This window comes from Seriola lalandi, unplaced genomic scaffold (assembly GCF_002814215.2).
Source record: "Seriola lalandi dorsalis isolate HSWRI2012SDOR001 ecotype SW California unplaced genomic scaffold, Sedor1 jcf7180002054898, whole genome shotgun sequence".
Taxonomy (NCBI): Eukaryota; Metazoa; Chordata; class Actinopteri; order Carangiformes; family Carangidae; genus Seriola; species Seriola lalandi.
The window spans coordinates 1379651-1406616 of NW_019525450.1; the positions used below are offsets into that span (position 1 = coordinate 1379651).

The window sequence follows — 26966 nt, forward strand, 5'->3', positions numbered from 1 at the left end:
GGGGGTTTGTGGGGTGGGGGTGGGGGTTCATGTGATGCTGTATTCTCTAGCTGACTAAGGCTGAGGCTATTTTGTTTTATGTGGAAAGATCACGGAAGATTATCAAACATAACAAGGGGCAGAACAAAGATAGATACATGCATATAGAAAAGAGAGAGTAAGTTTCTGGGCCGGCTTGCATATTTATGTAAAGCTGTCAGGGTCTCATTGTGGTAATTTTAGCTGCAGGGGATGTGCTGTAAGTATGAATCATGTTCAAATGATACAGGTTGAAAATGTTTTGAAAGGGATCTAATGTGGCCTGTTGTTGAAATCTGAGAAAAATACAGATATAAGGGGATTCTATGTGTTGTCACAAGTGTGTAATTTTATAAATGTCTTTAATAAGGAGAAAATGTTTAGGAAAGTCCCTCAAAATTTTCCAAGTCTTATTTCTACAGAGTATCTAACAACAGAATTAAGATTAGGTTTAGCAGAGGATAAAGATGTTTGTTTAAAAGATGGATTTGGAGGTTTAGGATTAGATTAGCGGTAAGAAGGCCCTCACAGGAGCTAATGATACAGGAGCTAATGATACATGTCCTCATGAGTTTAGAAATGTATGTTAAGACGGGTTGATGAGGGGATTATAATAATTCTCTGGGCAATCATTCATGACCCTGGGCTTCACAGGCTTGAAGGTGTAGGTCACTGTGATAACAACAGGTAGAGGTTTGTCCGTATTTTTCACAACCATAATTCACAAGCTCCCACTTGATAACAGCGGCGGCACCTCAGCTCAGCTCTAGGTTGATACTCCAAATGGACAGTCAATAAATCAATAGCCTAGTCATTCCACTGCCTCCAACTCTGAGTTATAGTTGTGAGTGCGCAGCTTTTAAGGTCACTAATATCACTTTTGTCTAACCTCTCTGCTTCTTCCTCAGTCTGTATCTTCACCTTTTTTAACAAATTCTCATTTGCACAGTTGTGTTGCAACAGCAGTGCGGTGTAAGTCAGGCAGGGCTAATAAAAATTAAAGAAGTGATTATTTGCAGTAGCTTCATTGCTCTGCTCTCTGACTTATGAACTCAGTGCTGGGCAGGAGGAGTTCAGTGCAGTGCAAGTGTTACATGGGCTGCACGGGGAGGAGCAGCATAAGGTCAGGAACATGTAATATAAAGCTCTCACAGATAACCACAGTCCACTGTGCACTGCAGTCTGAAGCTGGAGTAGTGAACAAAGCTGATGATTGTTCTTTTGTGTTTACCTTTTCATTGGCACAACGAATTTGATATTTGCAAAATATATAGCAGTCACTTGTTTTCTCTCATCATACATATTTCACCAAATAAAAAGGTCAGTCTTGTGTGGATCTCCATCTCAGTAGCCTGAGCTAATATTATTTTCTTATTTTGAAAGATTCCTTGTTTTTTCCTCTCCTCCACCTGCTCCCACCTCCTGCTCTGGGTTGAGATATACAGTCTGTGGTCGAGAATTATGAAGGCTGCAGTGGAAAGTTATTAATGAGAGCTTTGACAGCAGTTTTACTGCAAATTCAGGAGGCTCATCTAGCTACTCAGCATGGATACCCATTCACAGAAGGAGCAGGCGCTGATGATAAAAGTCAGCATATTTGAGTGAAACACTGATTTTGTTTATCCCACTAGTCCATGGAAATAGGCCATTTCCTTCTAAAAGACCATTATGACCATTCCTGAAATGACTAATATGAGCATTGCTCATCTGCTCTGCCACCTATATGGATAAAGTCTGCTAAACTGGAAACACTTGTAGCTAAACACACCGAGAACTAGTCTTTTCAGCTATAGCATCCTGGCTGAAGCTAACTTTTGTCGTATTACTACAGAGGCTATTGCATGTAATAATATTTATATTGTACAGCACAGAGCTGTAGAATCACTATAAACTCTCGTGACAGTAACTAAAGCGTGTCAGCTGGAAAAATAACACAAAGAACAAAAAGTTACGTGTTGTCAAGGTTGCTAGGTGACAGGAGTGGCACTTTGCGATGCAGCGATAGTGTTGGGCACAACTGCCGATGCGAAGCGAAAATTCTCCGTGGACAAGACATTTAATCTCACTTTGGTTCAGTTTGGCCTTTGTGGCCGAGAACGGCAAGGCCACACCATTCATAGACAACGTCTTCCGAAGGATGCGGCCCCCTAATTGGGACACAGCTCATTTCTGTCGTCATGACGGCTTTGCCAACTCTTCATGCTTTTGAAAGGAGCATCTGCTAGCCAGCTCTTGTCTCACATTCATGCTGCCCAAATAAATCTTAAAATAAAAATGAGGAAGTAAAGAGGAAGCCTCCCAGCCAAACCTGGATGAGAAATATTATGAAGGTTTAAGGGTTGTGCTGCACATAGCACATGCTTTTCTCCACATTTCAGCACCAACATCAGTCTGAAAACATTAGAGTGCAAAAGCTGCAGTTAGTTGGCAGAGGCACGCGCACGGAGCTCCACAAAATCATAAAATCTTTCATGAATGTTGAATTTTGCCTGTCTCTCCTTTTTTTTTTTTTTTTACAGCTTTGCATTTATTATAGATTGAAATGCCCATAAAAATACAACATTTAATGTGTTGAAGGCAGAGTCTGTAACAGGTTAGATTAATGAACCTTACCACTTACTTTATTTTTACAATGTGGGGTGCTGCAGAAACGTCTCTGCTGATGTTCTGAGGGTTGCCCACATCTGTTGTGTGAAGGATTCTTTCCATTGACTTTATTAAATATTTGTAGCCATCGCACAGCAGCAGGAACGATATTAGTGTCTCCAAATTAAGCGAGGCTGTGGGTGATTTTACACAAGTGGCACAGCAGCAGTATCTTCATTAATTATTCACAATAATCATTAATTATCCAGACGCAGTGACAGGATCTGTTAGTATCTAACCGTAACTGAGTTTTTCTACACAACAGAGAGGTAAGATGTTACACAAAGACTCAAAGTCAAATTATTTGGAGTAAAGCACCCATGATGAGTCCTGCAGCTCTATCATAACTGTCAGGACATCTTCATTTTGCTGTGGTTCCAAGCTCTGTTGCTTCTGGAAAGTCAACATTTACAGTATATTTTCTGTCCTGTCAAGTTTATTATTAATATAGGAAGCTCTTAGTTCTGATGCTTCAATACCATCTCACAAAAGATATGGCAGTGGTATCAGTGGTATCATACTGAACACAACTCTCCAATCAAAAATAGATAGAAAATGTCTGTAAAAAATAAAACTCATTCTATTGTAGTACTATAGCAGTTTCCTTATTGCATACAAAGACCAATAATTACACATGGACAGGAATTCCAGCGTTTTTTAAGTTATAAATTCAATGAATAGCTCATTTATTGTCTGACCCTGACAGCATATTTAAGACATTGTTTATTAATATTTGTGTGTTGTATTAATTGTGTTTGGTACTCTCTGACATACGGCATATTTGGTGCTTCTGTGATTTATGTTTGCCCTCAAACCACAGCTAATCTCATCTTGGTCAATTTAAAGGATAATTTCGCCAAAATCACCTAAAAAAAACTCTCTTATTGTCTAACCTCGAGTGGCAACCATCCATGCCCTTGAGGTGATTGAATAGATAATCCATGGAATTAATTTAGTACATTTTAATGGGAAATCTCTGTATTTGGGTTGAGGCAGAAATCTAGTTCTTGAAAGTTTGCAGCCCTGATAACATTACATTCATTTTCAAGTGCATGTCTTCATCAAGGACCAGACTGGAAATACTTTTTTTTTATGCCTTTATTGATAGCACAGTAGAGAGAGAGACATGTAATGGGGAGGCAGAGAGAGGGGGAGTGACATACAGTAAAATGGCCGTACGATGCGGGATTCGAACCGGGGCCGACTGCAGTGAGGACTGTAGCCTCTACACATGGGGCACCTGCTCGACGCCCCGGGACTGGAAATGCTTTTTGAGGGGTTTTTCTCATATGAACTCCAGTCCAGAGACTCAGGTCCAGCCGCTGTCCGAAGTTGATTCAAACACGTAGCGAAACTACTACACTTTGATTTCAAATGTTGTTTTTAAAATTGGGGCACCACCTTCTATTGAATGTAAATATATGAAACAATGAGTCTTATCAGGCGTTTAAGCTGTCAGATGTTACATTTCACAACTTCGCCATTTTATATCATACAAACATGGCTAATTAAAAACAAATTTTTGTAAAAAAACAAAAAAAAAAGTAATATTAGCTGGGTTACTGAATAGTTGGACAACTAATTCTTGTTGATTCCGACGTGCTCATGTTATATCATAAGCAGTACATGACAGCAAGAGAGATAGGGGGAGACTGTGGATGTGTTTATGATTATGACTTGTTGAAAGATGTCTGTTTCTGTTCTCGAGTGTGATATCATTATCTGGTCCTTAGATTTACAGCCGGTATAACACCAAAAGGCTGCAAAGTGCCAGGTTCAGCTGTTACTTATTTTATCATGACAAAACATCAGCCTCTTTTGGGTTGGAGGAAGGTTATTCAACGTCCATTCAGTGTTTATTCTGACACTTTTCCCAAGAGTTGTGAGAAGGTCATTTGGTGAGTACAGGGAGTCTGCAAAACTTTATTCACCTGCTTTATCTTTCATTGGAATGCAAAAATAGGGAGTTCTCCTACACACATGTAGCAAACAACGGGAAATTGTACATGCAAATACTCCATTCGGTTTAGGTGAAGACTGATGCTTGGTTAGAGCATGCAGGTGGCAGAAAATATGCAAAAAAGTATGCTGTGAAAATTGCGGGATCATATTTTAATTACAGTACATAAGTAGCAGAGTCATCAGACCATCACAAGATGGTGAAGACCATCACAGACCATAACAAGATGGTTTCAAGATTTCAGCATTGACAGAAGTTCCTGAATCTTGTCGTCTTTCTAGTTAGACATTTTCATTGGGGTGTAAATGACCTTCTTTCTACACCCTTGGATGTTTTTATTCTTCTGGCTTTGCACCAGTGGCATTATAGAAACATGCCCATCAACACACCCACTCACTCACTGTGAACTCTCCAGACAGTAACCTGCACTATTTACACATGGGCTCAATTGGACATTACACAGGCTTTGTATTAGCGAGCTGGCAGGGTGTGAGGTCTGTGTAATGTCCGGTCTAAATGTCCAATTTGCATTCTCACGTACAGCTCCTCTGGGTAATGTCTAGATAAGTTCAGGGTTGCAGTGCATTTGTGAAATCATTATTGGACTACTGTGTGTTTGTGTGTGTGTGTGTGTGTGTGTGTGTGTGTGTGTGTGTGTGTGTGTGTGTGTTTCTGTGTGTGTGTGTGTTAACATCAGTGGAGTAATCAAGAGAACTGTGTGGAGAGTTTGCCTAGCTGAACTTTTGTTTTAATTGAGTTTCATCATAGAAATCAAGCACTGCAGATCAAACATCACTAAAAACACAAGACAACCTCAGACCTACACAAGAAAAAGAAAAAGTAAACTAATTTATACTTTATAATCACTTTAGAAATAAATAACATTAAATAAAATAAATTAAAATTCTGTTGCATGATATATATGTGCTATATTTCACCTATGTTTACACATCTGTATATGCTCCAGTTCATATGTCATATTTCATAGATATGTTAGATTGCTCATTTGAGGCTCTCCAAGCAAGCCCAGGTAGGCCATCAAATATTAAGATGGGTTAGAAAAGGATCACATATTTCAGACTACTTAAAAGGTTTATTTGTCAAAGTTGGACAAAAAGATTCATTAGGGATCAGACAGATACTATAATCCTTGTACAATAGCAGGGATTTTATCATTTACTGAGCTTCGTCCACTCAAAATGGACATTGGAGGAGGTGAGAAAGTTTGGAGGCCACTAGAGTACTGTAGACCCAGATGAACTATCGGTAAAACTTAGGGCTCAGAGGGAGTGCTGCAGTTGTTTGCAGGAACCTTGGACAGACCATTCCATCGCCAGGTTCACCTCAAAGGGGTCCATTTCAATGTTTCCTGCAGAGATCATAGTGCCATCTGACTGAGTTAAAAGCAGTTTTCCTTTCGCCCCCCTCTCAAATGTGAACCAAGTGATATGCCCTCCTCAAGTCCAGTTTTGTGAACACAGTAGCCTTGTAACAGTTCAAAGGCAGTGGGGATGAGTGGGAGGGGGTACCTGTTCTTAACAGTGATGTTATTCAGTACATGAAAGCGGAGGCATGGTCCTCTGGTCTTATCCTTATTTTCCACAGTACCCAGTACCCAGCCCCAGCTGTGGAGGAGGACAGATGGATTATGCTTGTTTCCAGGGATTCACCAATGTACTACATGGCCTTGGTCTCGTGGGTTGGACACAGAATACAAGCACCCCTTGGGGGGACATTTGCCCCTCACGTGGCTCGGACCTTGTTGAGCACCTCTTTAATATCCAGATATTCAGAGGGAAAATTGCAGAAGTTGGGAAAATCTGAAGACTGAGCTGGTGAAACAGAGTGGCATAACTGACTCTAAACAGACATCGTGGCAGTGAGAACTCCACCCCAAAATGGCCACAGAGGTCTGGTCAACTTGGTGGGTATGATTGCATCACTAGGGTACTCCAGATTAAATGACTGCCCAGAGTCGATGACATGAGTTGTTGAAGAGCCATGCGATGGGTGATGTGGCGAAGGAGATGTCCATCGAGAAATCTCGACAGGATCCAGCAGAGGCTCCAGCTATAGCCCCAGCTTGACCACCAGACCCTTGTCCATTGAATCAGTGTCAGCCCCTGAGGAGAGGAACAACACCACTACACACACCCGGTACGGAAAGATGAGTTTGGCATGTTGAAGAGGATTGGATTGTGAGTGTGAGGGTTTTCAGGGCTTGTCTCACCGGCACCCTCCTAGTTACTGGTGAGCACTGGCTTTTACTGGACAAGTCCCTTGGAAGTGGCCAGACTGACCATGGTCCAAGCAAAGTTTACCTTGGAGCTATCAAGTTGCTCTTCAGGGGTGAGTTTGTTGCAGCCCAGCTGTATGGGGTCAGAGGAGTCCTTCATAGTTTTGGAAGAGCCGGCAGGTGGCAGGGCAGGAAGTGGAGGAACTGTCAAGTAGGAAGAAGACGCAGGGAACGAGTTGGGAATGGTTGGGAACTACTGGACTGCCCTCTTTCTCTCTATGCAGTTCTTGGAGATGGTGGTCGGTATGGATAGTGGGAGAAATTAAATCAAGTTGTGTGGATAATTCTCATGCAGCCAGTTCATCCTTTGCCATGATCCGGAATTTCGTGTAGTCCATTACTTGTGTGTCTTCCTGGAACAGATTCAACAGACCCCTCGAAACCTCTCTCCCAGGCATGTGTGGTGAAACACTTTACTCAGCTCAGACTTGCAGTCCACTGTCTAACAAGGCTAACTGTCACTCATGGCGATGAATGGTATCAGCCTGAGTCACAAGTTCTTTGTGAACGGGAAGTCAGCTCAGTCCATACAGGTCAGATTGTATTGTCACAGCTCGCGGTTAGGTGGACTCAATAGCATGACACAGAGACGCCGGTAAAAGTGCACCTTTATTAAAGCTTGACAGGGAGAAACAGGCAAGGGCAAACAATAAGGTAAGTCAGGGCGAAGGCAATGGTCAGTAACAGGCAGGCAGATTAACCAGGCAAAAGTAGCGCACAAAAGGCAAAATCCAAAAATGGGGAGGTAGTTAAAAACAGGCAGGCAAAACAGGTAAAACAATCAAGAAAGGCTAGAAAGCTACGATGTGGAAAGCGCAATCAACAATGTGCCAGGGAATTAGAAAATGGAAATTGGCCGGTATAAATACTAAGAGCTGATTAGGGAATTGGGAACAGAATAGTAGGAGGATGAGGAAGAGTTATGTGGCTGAAAGGTTAAGGCTGAGGTTACTGCAGGGCAGGAAGGTATTTGAAAAGACAGGAAAGTTAAGGCCGATAGAGAACGAATGAATGAATGACTAGGGTTTTTCCTGCATAGAGAATGCGGCCATTTCCATCAAATTTTGTGCCACCTTCAGCTATCGACAAAATTCTGACAGGTGTCTTCATGGAAAACACTATTTTCTAACAAGCATTACACTCTGTGAATTTCTGTCATTTGTAATTGCAGTTGCGTCATTAAGCTAATGTGGTGGCGCTGTATCTTAATCCCAACAGTGCACCGGGAAAGTTGCTATCTAAACTACCAAAGAGGAAGGAATTTCCTCCAGAGTGTCTTTTTTTTTTTTTTGCCCCTACAGCAAGAACATGTCAGGGACCCCCCTAATATTTCGTGGCTGTTTCGAACAGGTCAATACTGTTTCTTTTGCATCCAGGCATGTCCAACTTCTTAAAAAGGTTTTCTGAATTAACATTACATCCTATCAGTGTTAAATTTTCAGCTTTGCAGATATGGTTTGTAGAATCAGAGATTCAAGAGATGAGAATCATGGGTGTAGGTGGAACAGTGCAGACATCATCTGATTATTTTAAGCAGTTGAGAAGTAATAATTCATGTCAGTGACGAGATGCGGTAAATTTATCAGATCTGCAAGAAGTGTGCAATCACAAGTAGTGGAAGTTTACATGATTTTAACATCACTTTTTATTCATCTTCCCAGAGTTTCTCAAAAACCTCAGAACCAATGGTTTTGACCCGCATTGGCTGAACCAAGGTATCAGGCTCAGACATAACAAGGAGGGCATGACATGTTACCATTTCCAAAAGCATTGTGCCCCGACGATGCTGCTTGCCGCTGGCTTTGTGAGACAGCCATCCACAAACTACAGGCTGGATACCTTAAGACATCATGACCTGACAGCTATTCATAAAGCAACAATGGAAAAGGACAAACGTGTTAGTCTTACACACCAAGTAATGAGGAGGGTTTCTCCTTATTTCTGTCCAGTCTACCTCTTCAATAGGAATGCCAAAATCAGCTTTGTACAACGACCTCGTTTTATCCATGCTTTCAAGAGTGCAACTGATGAGCAGCCTGTAGAAATTTTTTACAGACTGACTTTTTTGGTATCTCTCAATATCTATATTATTATATAATAATATAGATATTTCAGCTATAGCATCTTTGCTATTTTTGGGTCAATATAATTTCATGGAAATTTCTGCCTTTCCTCTGCTGCAGACTTGTTTTCGAGATCTGTCTCATTGTGTCCATCTGTCTAATTAAAACAAATTAGTTTATCCATTCTTAGGAGACATGTGCCACTATTCATCTGGATATCAATCCTTCAGCAAAATTCCATTTTATTCTGCTCTCTCTGTGAAACTTTATCCTCACATTTTTTAAAAATTCTTTACATCCTCTGCTCACTCTTTCTCTTCTTTTGCCGTGCTTTAAATTGTCTAAATTAGCAGCAGCTTAAGGCCTCGACCTTAAGTAGAGAAAGTGTAGAATTGTCTGGGATCTGTGTGTCTTCTAACACAGAGAGAGAGAGAGAGAGAGAGAGAGAGAGAGAGAGAGATCCTTGATTGAACTACACAGCTCTCAATCAGAATGACTTGGCACATCTATAAGAATACTACCAATCACTTTCTCAGTCTCACTATTAGTTGTCATCATCATTACCACTCAGTACCACTTAACTCTGTGTGTGTGTGTTTGTGCACGTGTGTGTGTGTTGTGCACCTGTGTTCGTGTATTTTGGGAGGACCAGTTTGATTTATAGCCCTTACTATGGGGTGAGGACATTTTGACCGGTCCTCACACCTTCAAAGGGCTGTTTGAGGGTTAAGACTTGGTTTTAATGTTAAGGTCAGAATTAGGTTTAGGTTAGGGTTAGGATAAATGTTAGTGTTTGGCATTTAGTTGGGATGGTTAACATTAGGGTAAGGGGAAAAGGAATGCGTTATGTTGATGGGAATCCTCACAAAGTTAGTTAGGAGTGTCAGCCCAGCTCTTTGCAGGTAGAAAAATCATAAACAATAAATGGAAAAATAGTTTTTACTTTGGAAGTAACTAAAATAAAATCAGAAAAGTAGCTACTCAGACATTTCGCTGTCCAGAACCTGCATGCTCAATTGCTCACACCTGGTTTCAGTTACTCTGTACTCGTTGGATAGAGCTTTGCTAGGTTTCAAAACACCACGTACTAATAGACAACAGGCATTGATGTCACATTTTCACCTGAGTACACCCCACCGGAGTGAGTATAGAATATAGAAGCCTGTTCCTACTTTCTTTTAGATATTGTCAGCCTGATAACATCAATTTATGTGCTAATTGTGGATATGTTTTTACAATATTTCAGTTTTAGTACATTTAATTCAGAAACACATGCTTCATTAATTTTTACAAAGCAGCTTAGAAATGATCTGTTCAAATTGCTTCTCTTCTCTTTATTCTCCTGAAGTCTGTAAAACTGAATTCAGAAAGAATTCAGACATGCGTCAGTCAGAGCGCAGTTAAGAAGAAGAGATCTAATTAGACAAAACAAGTAAAAACACCTGTGTGGGTGGACCGTTGCTGTGTCAGGGCTTTAAGTTAAATGTGAATTAGTTCTGTGTCTGTGTCAAAACAGACAACTAACAAAGTTGTGAAGTGTGCATAGAGTAGTTGAAGTTCTTTTGTGTCTGCAGGTGATAAATTAATCTTTTCAATCTAAGGCAAATGCTGGCATTACACTACAAAGAGCTTTTTCAGCTATTATCACAAATCTCCAAGGCAACATCACACATGTATGTAGCTGAGTACCGAGTAAGTAAGAGTGTTTAGTTTTTCTTTAGATTGATAGGTTGAGACATTAATTGAAACATTTTGCTGTCACCAATTATACCCAACTTTAAGCGAAATATTTAAATGGGTGAGTTGAAAACAAAAATCACCATCTGTACAGTTGTCATTAAGGAGGAAATTAGCTATAGAGACATAAACTGTTTTGTACAAGGCTGTAAACAAGTTTTTTTTTTTTTTAACATGTGAGTCTAGGCCGATTGACTTGCTTTTGGAGTCACCCTCAGGTGGCCATTCAAGGAACTGCAGTTTTTGGCGCTTCCTTGTTAGCTTCAGTTTTCAACCCTGGAGGTTGCCGCTTTACTCTGATACTTAAATGCTACATTGTCATTATTAAATGTGCATAAACTGACTTTTTTGGCCACTTGGGGGCAGGACAACAATCTCTAACCAAAACACTGACATATAGTATAAACTTATAGTTGTTATGGCAAATGTTTTAGCAAATTTACACATTCAGCAGACATCGAGCAATATTAGCATTCATTTGGAATTGTGCTCCAAGCAACCAGACAAAGGTAAGTCCAGTGTGCAGTCTGCACAAACTCCTGAGGGAAATGGCTCTTCACCAGCAAAATAGCTAGTTGCTTACTTGGTCTCTCTGCCATTTGGTGGTTGGAAGCAAATAGTATATATTGTGTTTTTATCAGAACTTTTTAGCTGGAAAATAGCTGTCTGCTGTGGCTGGAAATTAGTTTGTGCCTGGTGAAAATGTACCTGAAAGTTAAGTAAAACAGAACAGTTTGCTAAACTCTCCACAGAGTCATAGCAACAATTACATGACAGTAATTTGATCCGTTCTTAATTTAAAAAATACTGATTAGAATTGGTTAATGTTATTCATTACACCTGAGTTCTTCCTGTACAAATGCTAAAGAAATCCAATATGGCTGTCAGTGTTGCACCATATTATAATAGCATTATTAGTATTTGGGATTTGCTGCTCGCTCTCTGGATGTATTTCTTTTCCTTTTAATGTTTCTTCATCTTAATGGTGCTCTCTGAAGTTGAGCAACAGGTACTAATGAACATTTTCAAATAAAAATGTATGAACCTGTAAACAGCTACTGCAATTAAAGTAATTATTAAATTTTTATAATATCGGCGAGGTGAATGCCAGTGCCTTCCGGTATTTACATAAGAGAACATAAACGTGAAATTAAATGTAAATCAACTTGGAGGGGACTGTGGTTCTTTCCCTGGGATGTAGTGGGAGATTAAATTCACATCCGCACACAGAGATGATAGACAGAAATGTAAATGACCTACTTCTACTGCAGGTCAGGATACCAGGAGATCAACCCACACATCGCCCAAGAGTATGTATGAGAACACATATTCATATCCCACTGCAGGATATGCACATGTGCTTTATTTCACACATAAGGTTTGTGGGCTGACCTCTGTGGGTAGAATGATTTATATGTGTCTTGCTTGTGACCTCATCTTTGACTGCACAAACACTGCAGTGCTGTATGTTCAGCTTTTTGGACGAAGAGCAAAATAATAAATTCTGTCCTACATGTTGAGACCACCGCTTAAGTGACTTAAGCTGCACTTTCTCTCATGTCACCACAAGAAAAGTGTGACTACAGTCTCTGCAGAAACGTTTGCCTTAAAATACAAAGCCAGTATTGTTTGTTCTAAACGGTCAGTTTTTTGAAAGTTTGAATGCCTGTGCCACAGTCTTGTTGTAAATATGATTACTAGTTTCTAATTAAAACATTAACCATTAAATTAAACATATTCAATCTGGCACTTAAATATATATTTAGATGTTTATGGATGTCTTGTCTTAGTCACATGGTAATCAAACCCAAAGTTAAAGGTCCCATATTTTACACTTTTCCTGTGATTTATTTTAAGTGTTGATCCATAAGAAGATATATTAAGATAAGATAGAATCAAAAACCATCTCAGTGTAGTTTTACATCTCCTCTCTAAGGCTTCTCTCTGGAGCTCTAGTAACAACAGAGAGGAGGCTCTGAGCCTCTCTTCTGATTTAGTGCTATGCTATTATTGCCATATATTGTCAATGTACAGACTTACATGACCAACTCTGTACTCACAGGAGTTGTGTGATGACATGATGCTTATAAGTGTCTTCCCCTGTTTCTCTTTCATCTATGCTGGGCATAGTTTCTGGTTTCAATATTGTTTTTTCTACATACTGACTTAAATTGTCCAACAGTGCAATGAAAAAAGTACTGTGCAATTGATAAAACTGGCCGAGACATATCTCCCATTATGCATTGCAGAGACAGGGAAAAAGATCATTTTAGATGTGTGCCAGATGAAAGTTTGAAATAGCTGTTTGAATTTGCCATTTGATACTTTATTCTCCTCTATATAGAATTCCCCATATAGTGGGTAGTGATGTCTATTTTTAGCCATGCTAATAGCAGCATTGCTCTATGGATGGCAGTGTCGGTCTGTTGGTTGGTCCACCACTTTACTACAGACTGAAATATCTAACAAACCATTGGACTGAAGGCCATTAAATTTGATACCAGTATCCATAGGGCCCAACTTGGATGATCCTCTGTCCTTTCCTCTAGCATCACCAGGGGGTTAGGGTTAGGTTTTCACTTATCTTGTGAAATATTCCAACATCCACTGGATGGAATGGCACAACATGTTATACAGACATTCACACATTGTGTTCTAATGTTTTTGGTAATCCCCTGATGTTTCCTATAGCACCTAGCAGATTCAAATTTCAGGTCTCCACAGCTGTTGGAGGGAATGCGATGAACTTTGGTATCTTTGGATCTTTGGTACTTTTATATCCCCCACAGAATGGTTACTAATTACTCTGGCGATCCTCTGACTTTTACTGTAGCACTGTCATCAGGTCAGAATTTCAGTTTGTCCAACACAAATACCTAATAACCTAATGACTTTCCTGTCGGCTTCAGTTCTAATTGTGTTTAGAGTTAATGAGCTAATGTCACATTATCACTGTGACCATGTTAGTATGGTTGGTGTTATTAGCTCAAACCACCATGCTGTCAATGTACAATCTCACAGAGCTGCTACGGCTTTAGATGCTTAGTCTTTTTATAATCGTCAAGGTTTACAGTTTAATCACTAAGGCTAAGAGGAGTTAGGTATTATTGCTACTTCCACAGACAGTTGAGTAAAAAAAAACACTGGACTGATTTCCTCAATCAGGTGTTTGATTAAAAAACAATATGTATACAATACCAATATATCCGCCAATATATCCCCCAAAATGATAGTTACAGGATGACTAGCTCTTGACATTTAGATGATATAATTTCCCATCAGGCATGAATCGGTTGCAGTCATCCCCTATATTCTGTCTTTGTTTGATTATACGGTTATCTTTGTGACCCAGCCCTATCTAATATCCCACGTTTTTATGTTGACGATATGAAACCTGAGTGTCAAAGTGTCCAGTGTTCTTAGCAATCTTAGAAATGCTTCAGCTGCTCTGTCCTGTGTGTAGGCATGGTTTTAGATTGAAAATGACCCCCAGGTTAACATTACAGGAATGAAATACGTGTGGGGGTGTGTGATTGTGTACGTGTGTTTTCATAATAGAGGCCAGTTAAGTTCAAGTTTGATTAACAAGCAACACACCGATTTACACACACACACACACACACACACACACACACACACCAAATTGTCGTATATCTTGTTAACATGCCAAAACCTCACTAGGCTTGTTATTGTGCCTACAGATTTTTCTGAACCACATGTACCACAACTGCACATCTTTTACCTTCCCTTGAAGGATTAAATGTGATTAAACATATGTGTAGAAAAACTGTTTTTGTATTTGTTCCTGATGTAGGTAGCCGCTGTCCTTGAAACCAAATCTCTGAAAGAAACCTTTAAATGGCATCAATATGTCCCAATTATTGTGGTAAATGCAGAAAGCAAAAGCATGTGGACTGAATAACAAAGCTAGAAAATAAAGCAAAATTCAATCAAACTTTTTTGATGACTGGGTGCACCTGTGAATATCCCTCAGTTTTTCATCTCCTTCAAACTGCATAACTTCTTTGTACTGTAGAATTATTTCTTTTCTCTTTTTTAACGCTCATTCACAAAGCTGTAAAACTGTAATACTGTAGTTCATCAAAAGCTTTGCTAAGACATACATAATCTATATATTTATAGCAGTGAATAACGTGTGCTCATCTCTCCCTTCTCTGTTTGTCCACAGCACAAAGACCCCTAAGCGGGCTGTGTTTGCAGGGAGCATGCAGCTGCTGGCTGGCATCAAGCTGTGCACAGGCAGAGTTCTCACCAACCACCCCCATTATGAAGATAAAGACCTGCGGGAGAGAACCAGACAGGTAACGTAGGCTGCACTATACTGTCAAACACACATAGGGGTGTGGGAACTACCACAGGGGCTGCGAGATAACAAATTCAATTCAAGACCATTTGATGCTGGTTGTCCATCTAAGTTGAAAATTCACTAAAGCCCTTCCCTGAACAGCTCAACAATTGTTGGGAACTATAACTGTGCACGGCAGGTCTGTCAAGGTCAGGCTTTCTCTACACGCTGAAATATTAGAAAGAGTGATTTTTGCCATTTTTTAATGTTGTTTATTTTTATGCTATAACATAACTTGTAGGTTTTATGCAACATAATTTGATACAGAATAAAAACATCTCAAGAACAGCACAAAACACTGGTGCATGGAAAAATGTGTCGCTTCCGTAAGTATTAAGAACGCTTCTCCTATTATTTTGTAGATTAAATTTTAAACTGATAAAATGGCCATTTTGACCGATCAATCCACACCCTACGCAAATTTATTAAAGATCAAAAACATAAGACTATCATGTAAAAGATTATTCAGACCCTTAATTCAGTAATTTGTTGAAGCCCATTTGCCAGCAACAACAGCTTTTTGGGTAAGTTTCTCGAAACTTTGCACACCTGGATTTGGCCAGTTTATCCCATTCGTCATGGAAGATCTTATCAAGTTCTGTCAGATTTGATGGCAACCGTCTATGAACTGCCAGGTTCCTCCACAGATGTTCTCAAAACAGGAAGACCAGGTTGCAGTTCACAAAAACACAAAAAAAGAAGTTGGTAGAGGTCTGGAACACAGTTTGTGGACTGACGAATGTACGACGACTGCAACCAAAGCTTTTCAGGGTGAAAAGTTAATCACCTGATCTTAATCTGTTGTATTCCACTTGCTGAACACTAGACTAAAGGCAGAGAGACCCCACAACAATAAAGAGCTGAAGGAGGCTGCAGGAAGGCTTAGGAGAGTATCATCAGGAAAGATGCAAAGCGCCTGGTGATATCTGTGGGTCAAAGGATTTTCCACATTATATTATATATGATAATTTTGTTTGATCTCCTATGTATCTGTTCAATTACTTAACTTTGGAAACTATGTATTAAAAAGCTATTTCTCCCACACAGTTCTTTTTAAATTGATGTAAACCTATTCAAATGAAAGCTGCAGGGATTTTAATGTAATATCCTTTTTTTTCCAATTGAATGTGCTGAAGTATGGAGCCTTATGAACAAAAAATGTGTAACTGTCCAAATACTTACAGTCTGGATTATTCAGATCAGGTTATGAAAGGCATGTGGTGATTTTGTCAGGTATAAGTGTATGTCATCAGCATATAGACTTAGTTTTATGTTCTATTAATGTAGTCTGGAATCCAGTGATGTTATGTTTTACAGATTTCTGGTCTAATTTATTGTTGAGATCAATAGCAGGTTTTTGGAATTACACAAAGGCTTCCATGTTCTTAAATAACCTTTTTGAGTAAATTGGTCTTTTTTGGTGTAATGTAGCATTCTTTTTACTCTTAAGGAGACCTTTGAGAAAATGACATTTGGATACATTCTTAGCATTACTTGAAGCAGCACCTTTGGCTTCACTTTTTTCTTTTTCCACTGTCGGAGTTTGTCTTTCAAATAGTGCTGACTGAATATTAACAGACCATAATGCAGAGAGCAAAGAGCTCCTTTTGTGAACACTGGTCTGAAGTTAGTTGTGAAGTTCTGAAGTTGTCCTGGTGTGACTGTGGCCAGCTGTGCTTTCTCTTTTAGGAGGCTGTTAGATTTGGTTCAGGTGATAAGCAGGGCAGATTATAATTGGTCCAGTCTCTTAACCTCCTACTGTAGTGACTCTTCTCATAGCTCTTGTTTCTTTTATCATATTATCTTTCCTCTCATGCAGCTTTAGCCAAGTCTCATAAAATATGAGCTGAAGTTTTAAGGGAAGGATGTCCACTCCTTTTAAAATAGTCAATAAAAGTCTTGTCTTCAGGTGTTATAATTGATATTATTGCAATAACAGTTTATCAAATGACAGTGTGAAGTGTGCCTCTATTGAAGTACACCATCCCCCAATTGTGAAGGAACTGAGAGAGAATCATTCATTTTTGGAGTCCAATTAATCAGTCTTATATCAGAAGCAGTGATTTCTTAATTTCAATCATCGCCGATCTCAAAGGGACGCACAGTGCAACACCTGGGTCAAGTTAAAGATGTTTATTAACTAATCCACTAACACAGAGGAAATGCAATGTCTGATAACCATAATGGTTTAAACTGAAGCAGTTGATCACTATTATCAATTACCTGGTGATATGTGATAGGAGGACCTGGGCGATGGGGGAAGAGAATAAGCTTCTCTTATGTATAGCACACTTATTACTCACAGTTACGGAACTGTTAACTGCTGAAATGAAAGCTAAATGTTTATTTTGACATCAAACCAGTCAAGAGAGAAGTGTAGATGGAGTTGCCTATTTTGCGTTGTGCTGCGCTGTGGAGGCTTGAACCCAAAACAGCTGATGTTGCTGTCAGCAGTCTTTGACAGCAGACTCTGGGTGGATCCTCCTGGAGGTGTCGGCCGTTACCAAGGTGACGGGTTCTGCTGGTATCTCTCAGTTGTTTCAGCTTTAAGAAAAGTCTGCTAGCAGACTTTCTTCCTTGGGCACTCTTGAGATCTTGTTAGGTGATTCTGGGCAGGCATGTAGCCGGTGGGCAGGAGGTTGATGACAGAATAAACCTTTATTGTTACTTGACTTTGTTAGATACCTTTAGAGGGAATTGGCAAAACGACACTAAAAACTTGACAAATGTTCTAAACAAAAATCAAACAAAGGAAACTTGGTCTGAGAGTAGATAACAAGGAGAACAAAGAACAAGTGGATAAAAAGAACAGAGTTTAGAAGTATGGAGTATGAAAGTGAAAGTAACAGACAAAACAAGGCAAGAGCATCATAAGATCCGGCTGTTTTATCCTCGGGCTGTGTTTCCCATTACACCTTTCCCTCTTTTTCTTTGTCTTGATCACAGACGAGAATAATTTTTTATAAACTTTGACTTGTTTTACTTTAGTTTTATACGTGAATGTTGCATATCCTTCTTCCACCATGACCCATTTACTTCCAACAAGTTGATAGCCTATGTGAAAATACATCAATGTCACATGCAACAAAACATGGATAAGAAAGAAACAAAGAAAATTCATAAACTAAACTGAGAAATAACCATTTCTAACACTATTAATAAGCGAATGAGGATACAGTCTCTTAATTATTAATAATAAAATGATACAAAAATAAATACAAAACTGTCTATTCCCTGGAGGACACAAAGTCAGGAGTGAGCCCTAGGTGGCAGTGTGGTTACATGGTAGATGCTAGAAATTTGGATTTTTATTTATGTCATGATGCTAAAATCTGACGGATTTGTGTGACAGAGCTGAAAACTGTTCATTTTCATCATGTGACCACGGTGGAGGAGGAGGAGAGTGTAGTGTGGATTCATTGTTGACTTATTATGACGTTTCTATCTTTGCCCACAAGCGTTTGTCGTCGAGCAATCAATATGCAACTCTCCCCACTGAAGACTGATGTGCGACAGTGCTGGCTGCCAAAGTTGCCGGGACTTCCGCTACTTTCTCTTATTTTCCTCCAGACGCTCTCCTTTCTGCTGCCGTGTATAGTCATGGTGTCAGTGAGTCTCAGGGAAGTTTTCACTGAAGTTGAAACATTTCCAGCTCGAGCAGATGTACCTCGTCTCCGTCTAAATTTGAGGCGCCCAGAGCAAATTTATTTAGTTTGTCCTCGTTCCTGTTTTGCAATTGACTTTGTTGCAACTATGCTGCCTCCAGATATCACTTTGTGCTATAAAATACAGCATTCAACACTTTTTATTGTTTTTTTTGGTTGTAGTTTATGGCCAGTTAAGGTGTTATGTTATTATAATACTCCATATGACATATGGAGAGTATGCCATCAGACATACGTTATTTATATTCCCCAGAACATGTTCATTCTTCAGTTTGGTAAAACGAGCTGATTTATTTATTCATTTGTGTGAAAAATGAACAGTGACACTGAAAACTGAAAAGTCAGACTCTTTGCCATAGCAGTGTTTAAATGTTGTTAAACATTATTTGACCTTTTATTTCTTTTGTTATTGTAGTAATGTGCAGCCTTACGATATTATTGAGACTGGAATCAAACCGAATTTTCTTCCTTTTCCAGAGCCTGCTGTTGCTCTGATCGTAGCCTCTTCCCCACATGGAAAAAAAACCTGTATTGTCGAACTGCAGCTAACGTCACCCATCCATCTCACTCAACTCTGTGCTAATGTCTTACGTGAAAGACCAGGGAATTGTCTGTAGATGGGGCCAGTGACCTGCAGTGATTGTGTGAATGAATATAGGATCAGTAGATGCAGCGAGTATAAGGTGCATCCATTAAGTCAGGTTGAGTAGTAATGTAGGAAAAATGGAGCCTAAAAATGCTGTGTTCCAGTAAAGGAGAGATGAATGGTGGCGCTTGCACTCGAGTGCATCTTGGTAATGTATGTAATATAATGCGGATGCGGGTTTTCACTCTCATTAATGGAGGAAACCACTTTTCAAAACAAGCTGAGTAGATGCGGTGTTTCCATTTTATTCACATTATTTTACCAATTAACTGACATTTTATATGGTGTTGTGTGTACATTGTCTTTGTTTGTGTGGATTCTCTTTGGTCTTTGTGTCTTTTTCTTCCATTTGTTCTTCACATGCCTGTTGTTATAGTTGTCCATAAATGTGCAAGTTGACAGGATCATTAGACACCCAAAACACTGATCACAAAAACTTCTCCAAGCTCAAATATGCTATAAACATACAACTGTTACTGTTATCTGCTTGTGTCTGCTTCTGCTTTCTGTGTGTCTTCTTCACAATGAGCAGGAAGTAATGTGTGGGTCATTTCTTGCGTAGCTGAGCCTATGTTTTGCCTCCCAGCGGGAAGTCAGCCATGCTGAGCCGTTGGCGAGGCCGGAGCTTAGTGTGGAGCTCATTAATGATCCACGACACTGGTGCAGACCTTCTGGGCTCTGAGTGTGTGTGTGTGTGTGTGTGTGTGTGTGTGTGTGTGTGTGTGTTATTGAGGAGCTTAAATCCCAGCTTAATTTGTGTTTCACTACAAAATAATTCATTAGTGGAACAAGAACACAGCTTTTCTTGTCACCTATGTGTTTTATGCTCTTAATTCGCAGACCTAGCAGGCTTACATGCTGTACTGGGAGCAACAGGTTTCAAGTTTTATACTTGTGTGTTAGAGTGTGTGAACTATGGCGCAAGTACACTCTTAGTTATGGGCTGTTGTTGAGTGTGTTTTTTCCAAATAAATGTGTATTTTATATTTGTGGGTTTGAAGGATAAGGTTGTGTTATTCCATATTTTTTTGTTCTGATCAACAAATCCCATGAATTAGTCCATCTCTCAATACTGATATACTACTTACTTTGTCTGTGACTACAGCAAGTCACTGTAGTCTTAACAACCATTAACTGAACAGGATGAAATAGTGAATTTGTTAGGAACTATTTTCATTGGTGGATTAATACACATATGGTGCTCTAGTGGGAATATAGTGTGACTAAAACTATTTAATTATTAATAGTTTGAGGAATCATTTGTTAAATGATTAAATTTAACAATTTAATAAAATTTAATAATCTAATCTAATCTAATAATTTAAATGATTAGCCTCATGCACATAATTTCCAGTTATTGTGCCATGTTTCCAGCTCACTACAGCTGAAAAATGATAATAAACTGAAGCAAAGACAATAGAACTCAAAAACAAAAGGTTTAGATTTTTACCAATGCTAGGTATGGCTGCTAAACATGCTAAACATCCGCATGTTGGCATTGTCATCGTGAGCATTTTAGCATTTAGCTCAGTACAGCCTTACAGCGGTTAACATAACCGTAGACTCGTACTATTGTTGGACAGTATTTACTGCAGCATAAAAAAGAAACAGAAATTCACAAAAGATTTTTAAATGCACAAACAATAAAACAGTGATTGTCAGCCCTCAGATTGTAACACCCAGTAGTAGTAAACTGAGTTTTCGGGCACCAAGGAACCAGTTGAGGTCACTATAGTGAATACATTTTCTACTCAGAATTCAGAAATTCAAATAAAAGGTTGAGTTAATATATAGGGTTAATATATTGCTCTGAATAGTCACAGCCGAGGTGTTGGTGTAGAAACTTGTTGGATTGTCTCTTCAGTAATCCACTCTTCCTTTCAACAAAAACCCATTTAAAGTCGACTGTGCTGAGTTTTATCCCTGATAAACATCTGCAGGAGAAAATTCTGTTCCTCTGTACTTGCAGCTTACATAATTTGTCCATTTAAACCTGCTGTTGTGTGAAATTGGTCAAAAGATGTCTTTCATCTGTTCCACATAAAAGATGAACCACAACAGATTTCAGAAAGCTGAGTTCTGTTCTGGTAATTTTTTAATTTTTTTTCTCCCTCTGATTTTTGTTTCACTTCTAATTGTTTTCAGAGTTTTTCTGGAAGCATATTATAATTGAATCAAACCAACTTCCATCAAAACTCTTAATTCAAAGTAAATGTGCCTGGTAATTGTGTTCCAGGAGAGAAGTTTTCTCCTTCCAACAATATTGGTGTTAAATTATAAAGCCAGATGATCTTTAGGCAAAAAAGCAATCACACAAGTGCACACAAACCTAAATAAATCCACTTGTCTTCTTCTGTGTGTGTGTGTGTGTGTGTGTGTCTGTGTGCGTGTGTGTGTGTGTGTGTGTGTGCGTGCGTGCGTGTGAGCAGGTGTATCAGGTGTACGGCCGTCGCTCCCCGGAGGAAGTCCATGACATCCTGAAGGCTGTCGGGGCCGACTACGTGGTGCTGGAAAATAGCATCTGTTACGAGCGGAGGCACAGGCGAGGCTGCAGACTGCGGGACCTGCTCGATCTGGCCAATGGACATGTGGGTGGCATTTATTTAACATGACTCATTGTAGCTGTGTGTGTTTGTGTTACTATATCGGTGGGGTCGGGAAACTGGGAGGCCACGGGAACTTTGTGGGGATCAAAATGCTGGACCCTACAAGTTTAAAGGGCTGTTTGAGGGTTAGGGTAAGGGGCTAGGACAGAGGTTAGCAAGTAAGTTTGACCTCTGGCCAATTTTTTTTTCTTATCCATTAAATGGCGGGCCAGAAAATAATCAAAGGCTAATCTAAGATATTGATAAAAATGCAACTGAAATGTACTTTTACTGTTCACATATGTGGCGCTGTGGCCCACAGTCACAGATGGGGGTGGTAAAGAGATTATATGATAATCTTTTTGGCTGGAACCACAATCCACGATCTTGCTCATCATCTGCATTCTGGTTCCGCTCTGATTTTATTCTAAAAGTCCTGACTGGAAGTTATGATTCCTGACTTTCCGCTGCTTTGACACTTCTTTCGGATGTTGGTCAGCTCGTCCACCCACAGTCACAAATTATATGTTTGACTGACTGATTTGGTGTTATTTTTTTCACGTCACACATTATATTTCCTCTCCGTCAGAGGTTTGTCAAGCAAGCAATAGAACCTTTTTAACGTCCTTTCAGAAGATTTCAGAATAAAAGCTCACAATAGCTTGAAATGAAGCATTGCAGCAAAAATAGTAACTTTTTCTCGAGCTTTTCTATGATTCTGTGGGTAACTGTTGCTGCTCAGACGGGGAGCTATTTTAGCAACAGAGATCTATTTTTTTAGATTAAAAGAAAATCATATGATCAAAATAATCTGACAGGCCAGATATTAATGCCGCCAGTTGCCGACCACTGGGGTAGGGAATGCATTATGTCAATGATGGATCCCCACAAAAATAGCTGTGTGTGTGTGTGTGTGTGTGTGTGTGTGTGTGTGTGTGTGTGCGCGCGCGCGTGTGCGCGCGCGTGCGTGCGTGCGTGCGTGTGTGTGTGCGCGTGCGCGCACCGTCCTCTCTGCCAGCCTCTGTGACTGGGTGAAAACCTGTCAGCCTCTGCAAAGATCAATAGTCTCACTCCTCACTGTCTCTCACTCTCTTGCTGTCCCTCTCTCTTTCATTCCGCAGCCACCCCCCTCAAACTCCCTCCGTCTCCCCCTTATTTTGATGTCGGATGCCTTGCACTGGCTATTTGGATTACTAGAGGCGAGACAAGCTTCAATCTGGCTGTCTGGCTCAGTGTGGTGTAAGACACATGAAACACTGGGTTGATGTTTGTGTTTGTGACGCCGTAAATGTCACACAGCATACACCACACCTGAAGACAGCTTTATTGAAGGAATGCTGGGTGTAAATCCATTTCTTTTTCTTTCTTTCTTTCTGTCTTTCTTTCTTTCTTTCTTTCTTTCTTTCTTTCTTGAAAGAAACATGGTATTAATATAGAGAATAAAAAGCAACCCCTCAAAGGGATGAAGCCTATAACTAATGGATGGATTTCAAACTCCTTTTTTTTTACACAATATTTTACAAACTCCTGCTCCAGCTGTAATGGATATCAAAGTTCAAACCAAGAAAATATCAGAATTCTCTCCTGCTGCTGCGTCTGTCTTTTCAAACAACAGGTGGTCCAAATTATTGACTTGAATAAATCTAAAAGAATTTGACTTTACTTTGTTTCTGCACATTTTATGTGTTTTACTTTATGGTTATTTGGTTGAGGTAGTAGTTTTATATAGAAATGTAACAACTCAAAACAGCTTCTAATTTCTGAAAATTAAATCAAAGGCCAAGTGTGGTTTTTAAAGCCCCTGAAAATGTCTTAAACTAAGTATAACATAAAATATTCATGATGAAATGAGCAACAATCTTTTGAACTTTGTTTGGAAAACAGCTTTAGGTTTTATTTATTAAGAGCTTAACAGTCAAAAAAATCAGCTACTCTGCTTCATCAGGATGATTGGCATCGTCCTGGAAACATAAGCAAATCACATTTTGATTTAAAGTTTGCTTCACAATGACCGAGCACCCCTCTTCCAAGTGTGTCCATTTGAAAAGAGAGAAGGGAGCAAGATCAAAAACACAACGGACGAAAATCTCTCAACCAAACCTGCTGCAACTTTGGCAGAAAATAATTCCTTTAACACTGATGATCAGCGTCTCATTCAGTTTGTAGTTTTTTGTTTGTTTTCTACAAAACCAAACAGGATTATTTTTTTATAAGGCTGAAAAAACATTTTCTAGTCTTCACTGCTTGTTCCATCAAGGCTCACATACAACAGTCCATCACCCCAGCGTCTCTATGAGTAGCTGAAGTTGTAACAAAGTTGCACTTCTTCTTTACATTCAGTCTGGGGGCAGAATCTATACATTGTGTTCACAGAGGGTGTCAAGTTAAGTATTATTTATATAATATATATATATATATATATAGCAATCAATAATAATAATTTCAAAAACCTCAAAAACCTGATGTATTGATTGATGATCAGAGGTGGACAAAGTACACAACTCCTGGTCAAACATTACTCCAATACATCTGAAGGTAGTTCAGTCAAAGTATTACTTGAGTTAAAGTACTGGAGTACTTTCTTTTAAAATACTTTAAAAGTTCAAAAGTACATTTCTTTATGTCAATGCATTGTAAATAACTAGCCGACTGTAAATAAATAGCTTGTGGATTACAATAAATAATATAATATATGTAATATAATATAATATAATATGATATAAAGATGATAGAAATGTCCATAACTCACAATTGAATCAGCAAAAGCACAATGTAACTGCTACAATCTATCTTTTTATAAGTTTATCTGGAATTAAATTAACATTAACTCGACATGTTTTCTCAAATTTCTTTAGGCAGTGATGTTTGGTCGTGGTAAACACAGCAAACATTTAAAACTAAAGGAATCTTTCTTCATTTCTAAAACTTCAAACATGGACTTAAGCTAAGGCCCTGGGTGCTCTGGCTCAGAATCTCCTGCCTCATGTTTGTCTCGTAGCCATCGTTAGGACGCTGACGGGTTCAAACTCAGCTGTTCAAAAACACAGCAGCACAACATGACTGACAGTGTCGGAGATAGCTGTGATTGTTTTTTCTCCTATGATGAACACAGTGTACGGCCTATTGTATTTTCTAAATAACAGAAAATTAATTCCACGGAAATATAGTGGAGTCAAAAAAACAACACTCAAGTAAAGTAACTTGAAAATATACTCAAGTACAGTATAGTGAATGTTCTTCATTACTGTCTTCATTACTGCCTGATGAATATACATCATTGTTAACCGTCTGCCCTTCTTGTCGCTGTTGATGATGCCGTGCTCATCCTCCTCTCCCTCTGTACCGTCAGATCATGGATGGACCTGGAGAGAACGACCCAGACCTTGTCCCCGCCTCCCACCCTCGATTTTGCGAGGCCATCAAAACGGATGCAGCGGCTTACAGCGCTCTGTTCACCAGAACATTCCACAACAAAACCTTCCACGTGTACCGGGTCAAGAAGAAACGCAAGAAAAGCACCAAGAACTCGTCAGAGCCCAGCGCGACTCTGTAGCCGGAGCAGGGCTGTAAGAAAAAAAAACCCCGTCAGAGGCCAGAGAGAAGAGAGACGGAGGAGAAGAAGAAGATAAAAAGCACTGAATCCTCGCCGTTCCTCTGTCTCCTCTCTGCACCGCGCCCAGCTGTGATCATGCCTGTTATTTTTTTAACACATGGCTCTGTGAACTGTGGTGTCAGAGCAGTGGGCCAGTTCAGGCTCGGGGCAGCGCTGTTTTAGTTAGAGAGGTGTGGAAGCACCTGTAGGAGTACTGCTTTGGGTTGTTCTGTCTCCATCTGTCCACCTGCTCTCCTCAGGGGTCTGAACACCACAAGCAACTACTAATCGTTTAGTTCCATTCGAAATAATCATCGTTTCTGCACAGAGTATCATGAAATGACCAAAACACAGAATTATTGTTGTCTCGTTCATCCAGAGTCGGCTCAGGGTTCAATAACATGTTTCTAGATCCAGCATCAGATCAGAGTCCTTAAAAATCTTTCATCAAACTTTTAAAACGGTAAAATACTCAGTACACTGTGATAGAAAGCTTATCGGCATATGCAGTGTATATTACATGTTTCCTATTGGGATCTTCTTTACAAATTAAAATATGGAGAGAAAATAAAAGATTTGCTGAAAGATTCTGTGGAGTTTAACAAATGTGGGGATTTTGAACGACTTGGAGCTGGATCCAACATGGCTATTGGAGCCCAACCTTAATTCACTATTTTTCTTTTATACACAAAACATTTTTTTGAATGTGCAAGTTGCCAACGCAGTTCTGATGTATTTCAGTTCTTAAGGTTAGACATTTATAGACATTACACATAAAATAAGCTATCCAACTTTGGTAAACGTGCACACTGCCAGTTATTCAATGTTCTTTATATGCACAGTGTTGATTAAAACTGAAGCAATGGGCTTCTTCTTAATACTCCAACATTAGAAAAAGAAAAGAAGACGCCACACATCTAAAAAGCGAAGGTAGCCTCCGCAATCCCCCCCAAAGGTCAGCGTTGTCAAGACGACTTGTTATTGGTAGAAGGCGCAAAGTTTGTGGCACATGGATTTATTTTTATCATTCCTGTGATTGAATCCACCAATTCTGGCGATTCTAATAAAATTCATTAATTACCCAGAATCACCCAAAAGTTTCTGGTGTGTCTGGGACCTTATGATTTGATCCACGGCACTTTTACACCTGGTTGTTTCTGTTTGTTTAAAAATTAAGCATCAAAGTTAAGCTTTTTCAGATCTGTCAACCATATCAGTCTTCTCAAAGTGCCATGAGTCACATAGATCCATCTATGTGGGAGTAAACTCCACCCACCAATGAAGACCAGGAAAAAATAATAAGTTGAACTTTACTTGGGATTGTGTTGATTGTCAAACTACTATTTCTTTTAATGCTTATTCCAAACTAGTATTTTCATATTTGAGTTTCTA

General features: G+C 39.4%; 1 protein-coding gene across 4 annotated transcripts in view; it reads left to right on the forward strand.

Annotated features, from left to right (window-relative positions):
- dpy19l3 (dpy-19 like C-mannosyltransferase 3) overlaps positions 1 to 26661 on the forward strand; it is a 66014-nt gene extending 39353 nt beyond the window's left edge. For all 4 annotated transcript variants that reach the window (XM_023429763.2, XM_087180231.1, XM_023429762.2 and 1 more), the window contains 3 exons: positions 14910 to 15042; positions 21827 to 21985; positions 25332 to 26661. In XM_023429763.2, the coding sequence (XP_023285531.1) occupies positions 14910 to 15042; positions 21827 to 21985; positions 25332 to 25535 (496 nt within the window). In that variant the 3' untranslated portion in view covers positions 25536 to 26661. The remainder of the gene's footprint in view (positions 1 to 14909; positions 15043 to 21826; positions 21986 to 25331) is intronic.
- The last annotated feature ends 305 nt before the right edge of the window (positions 26662 to 26966 follow it).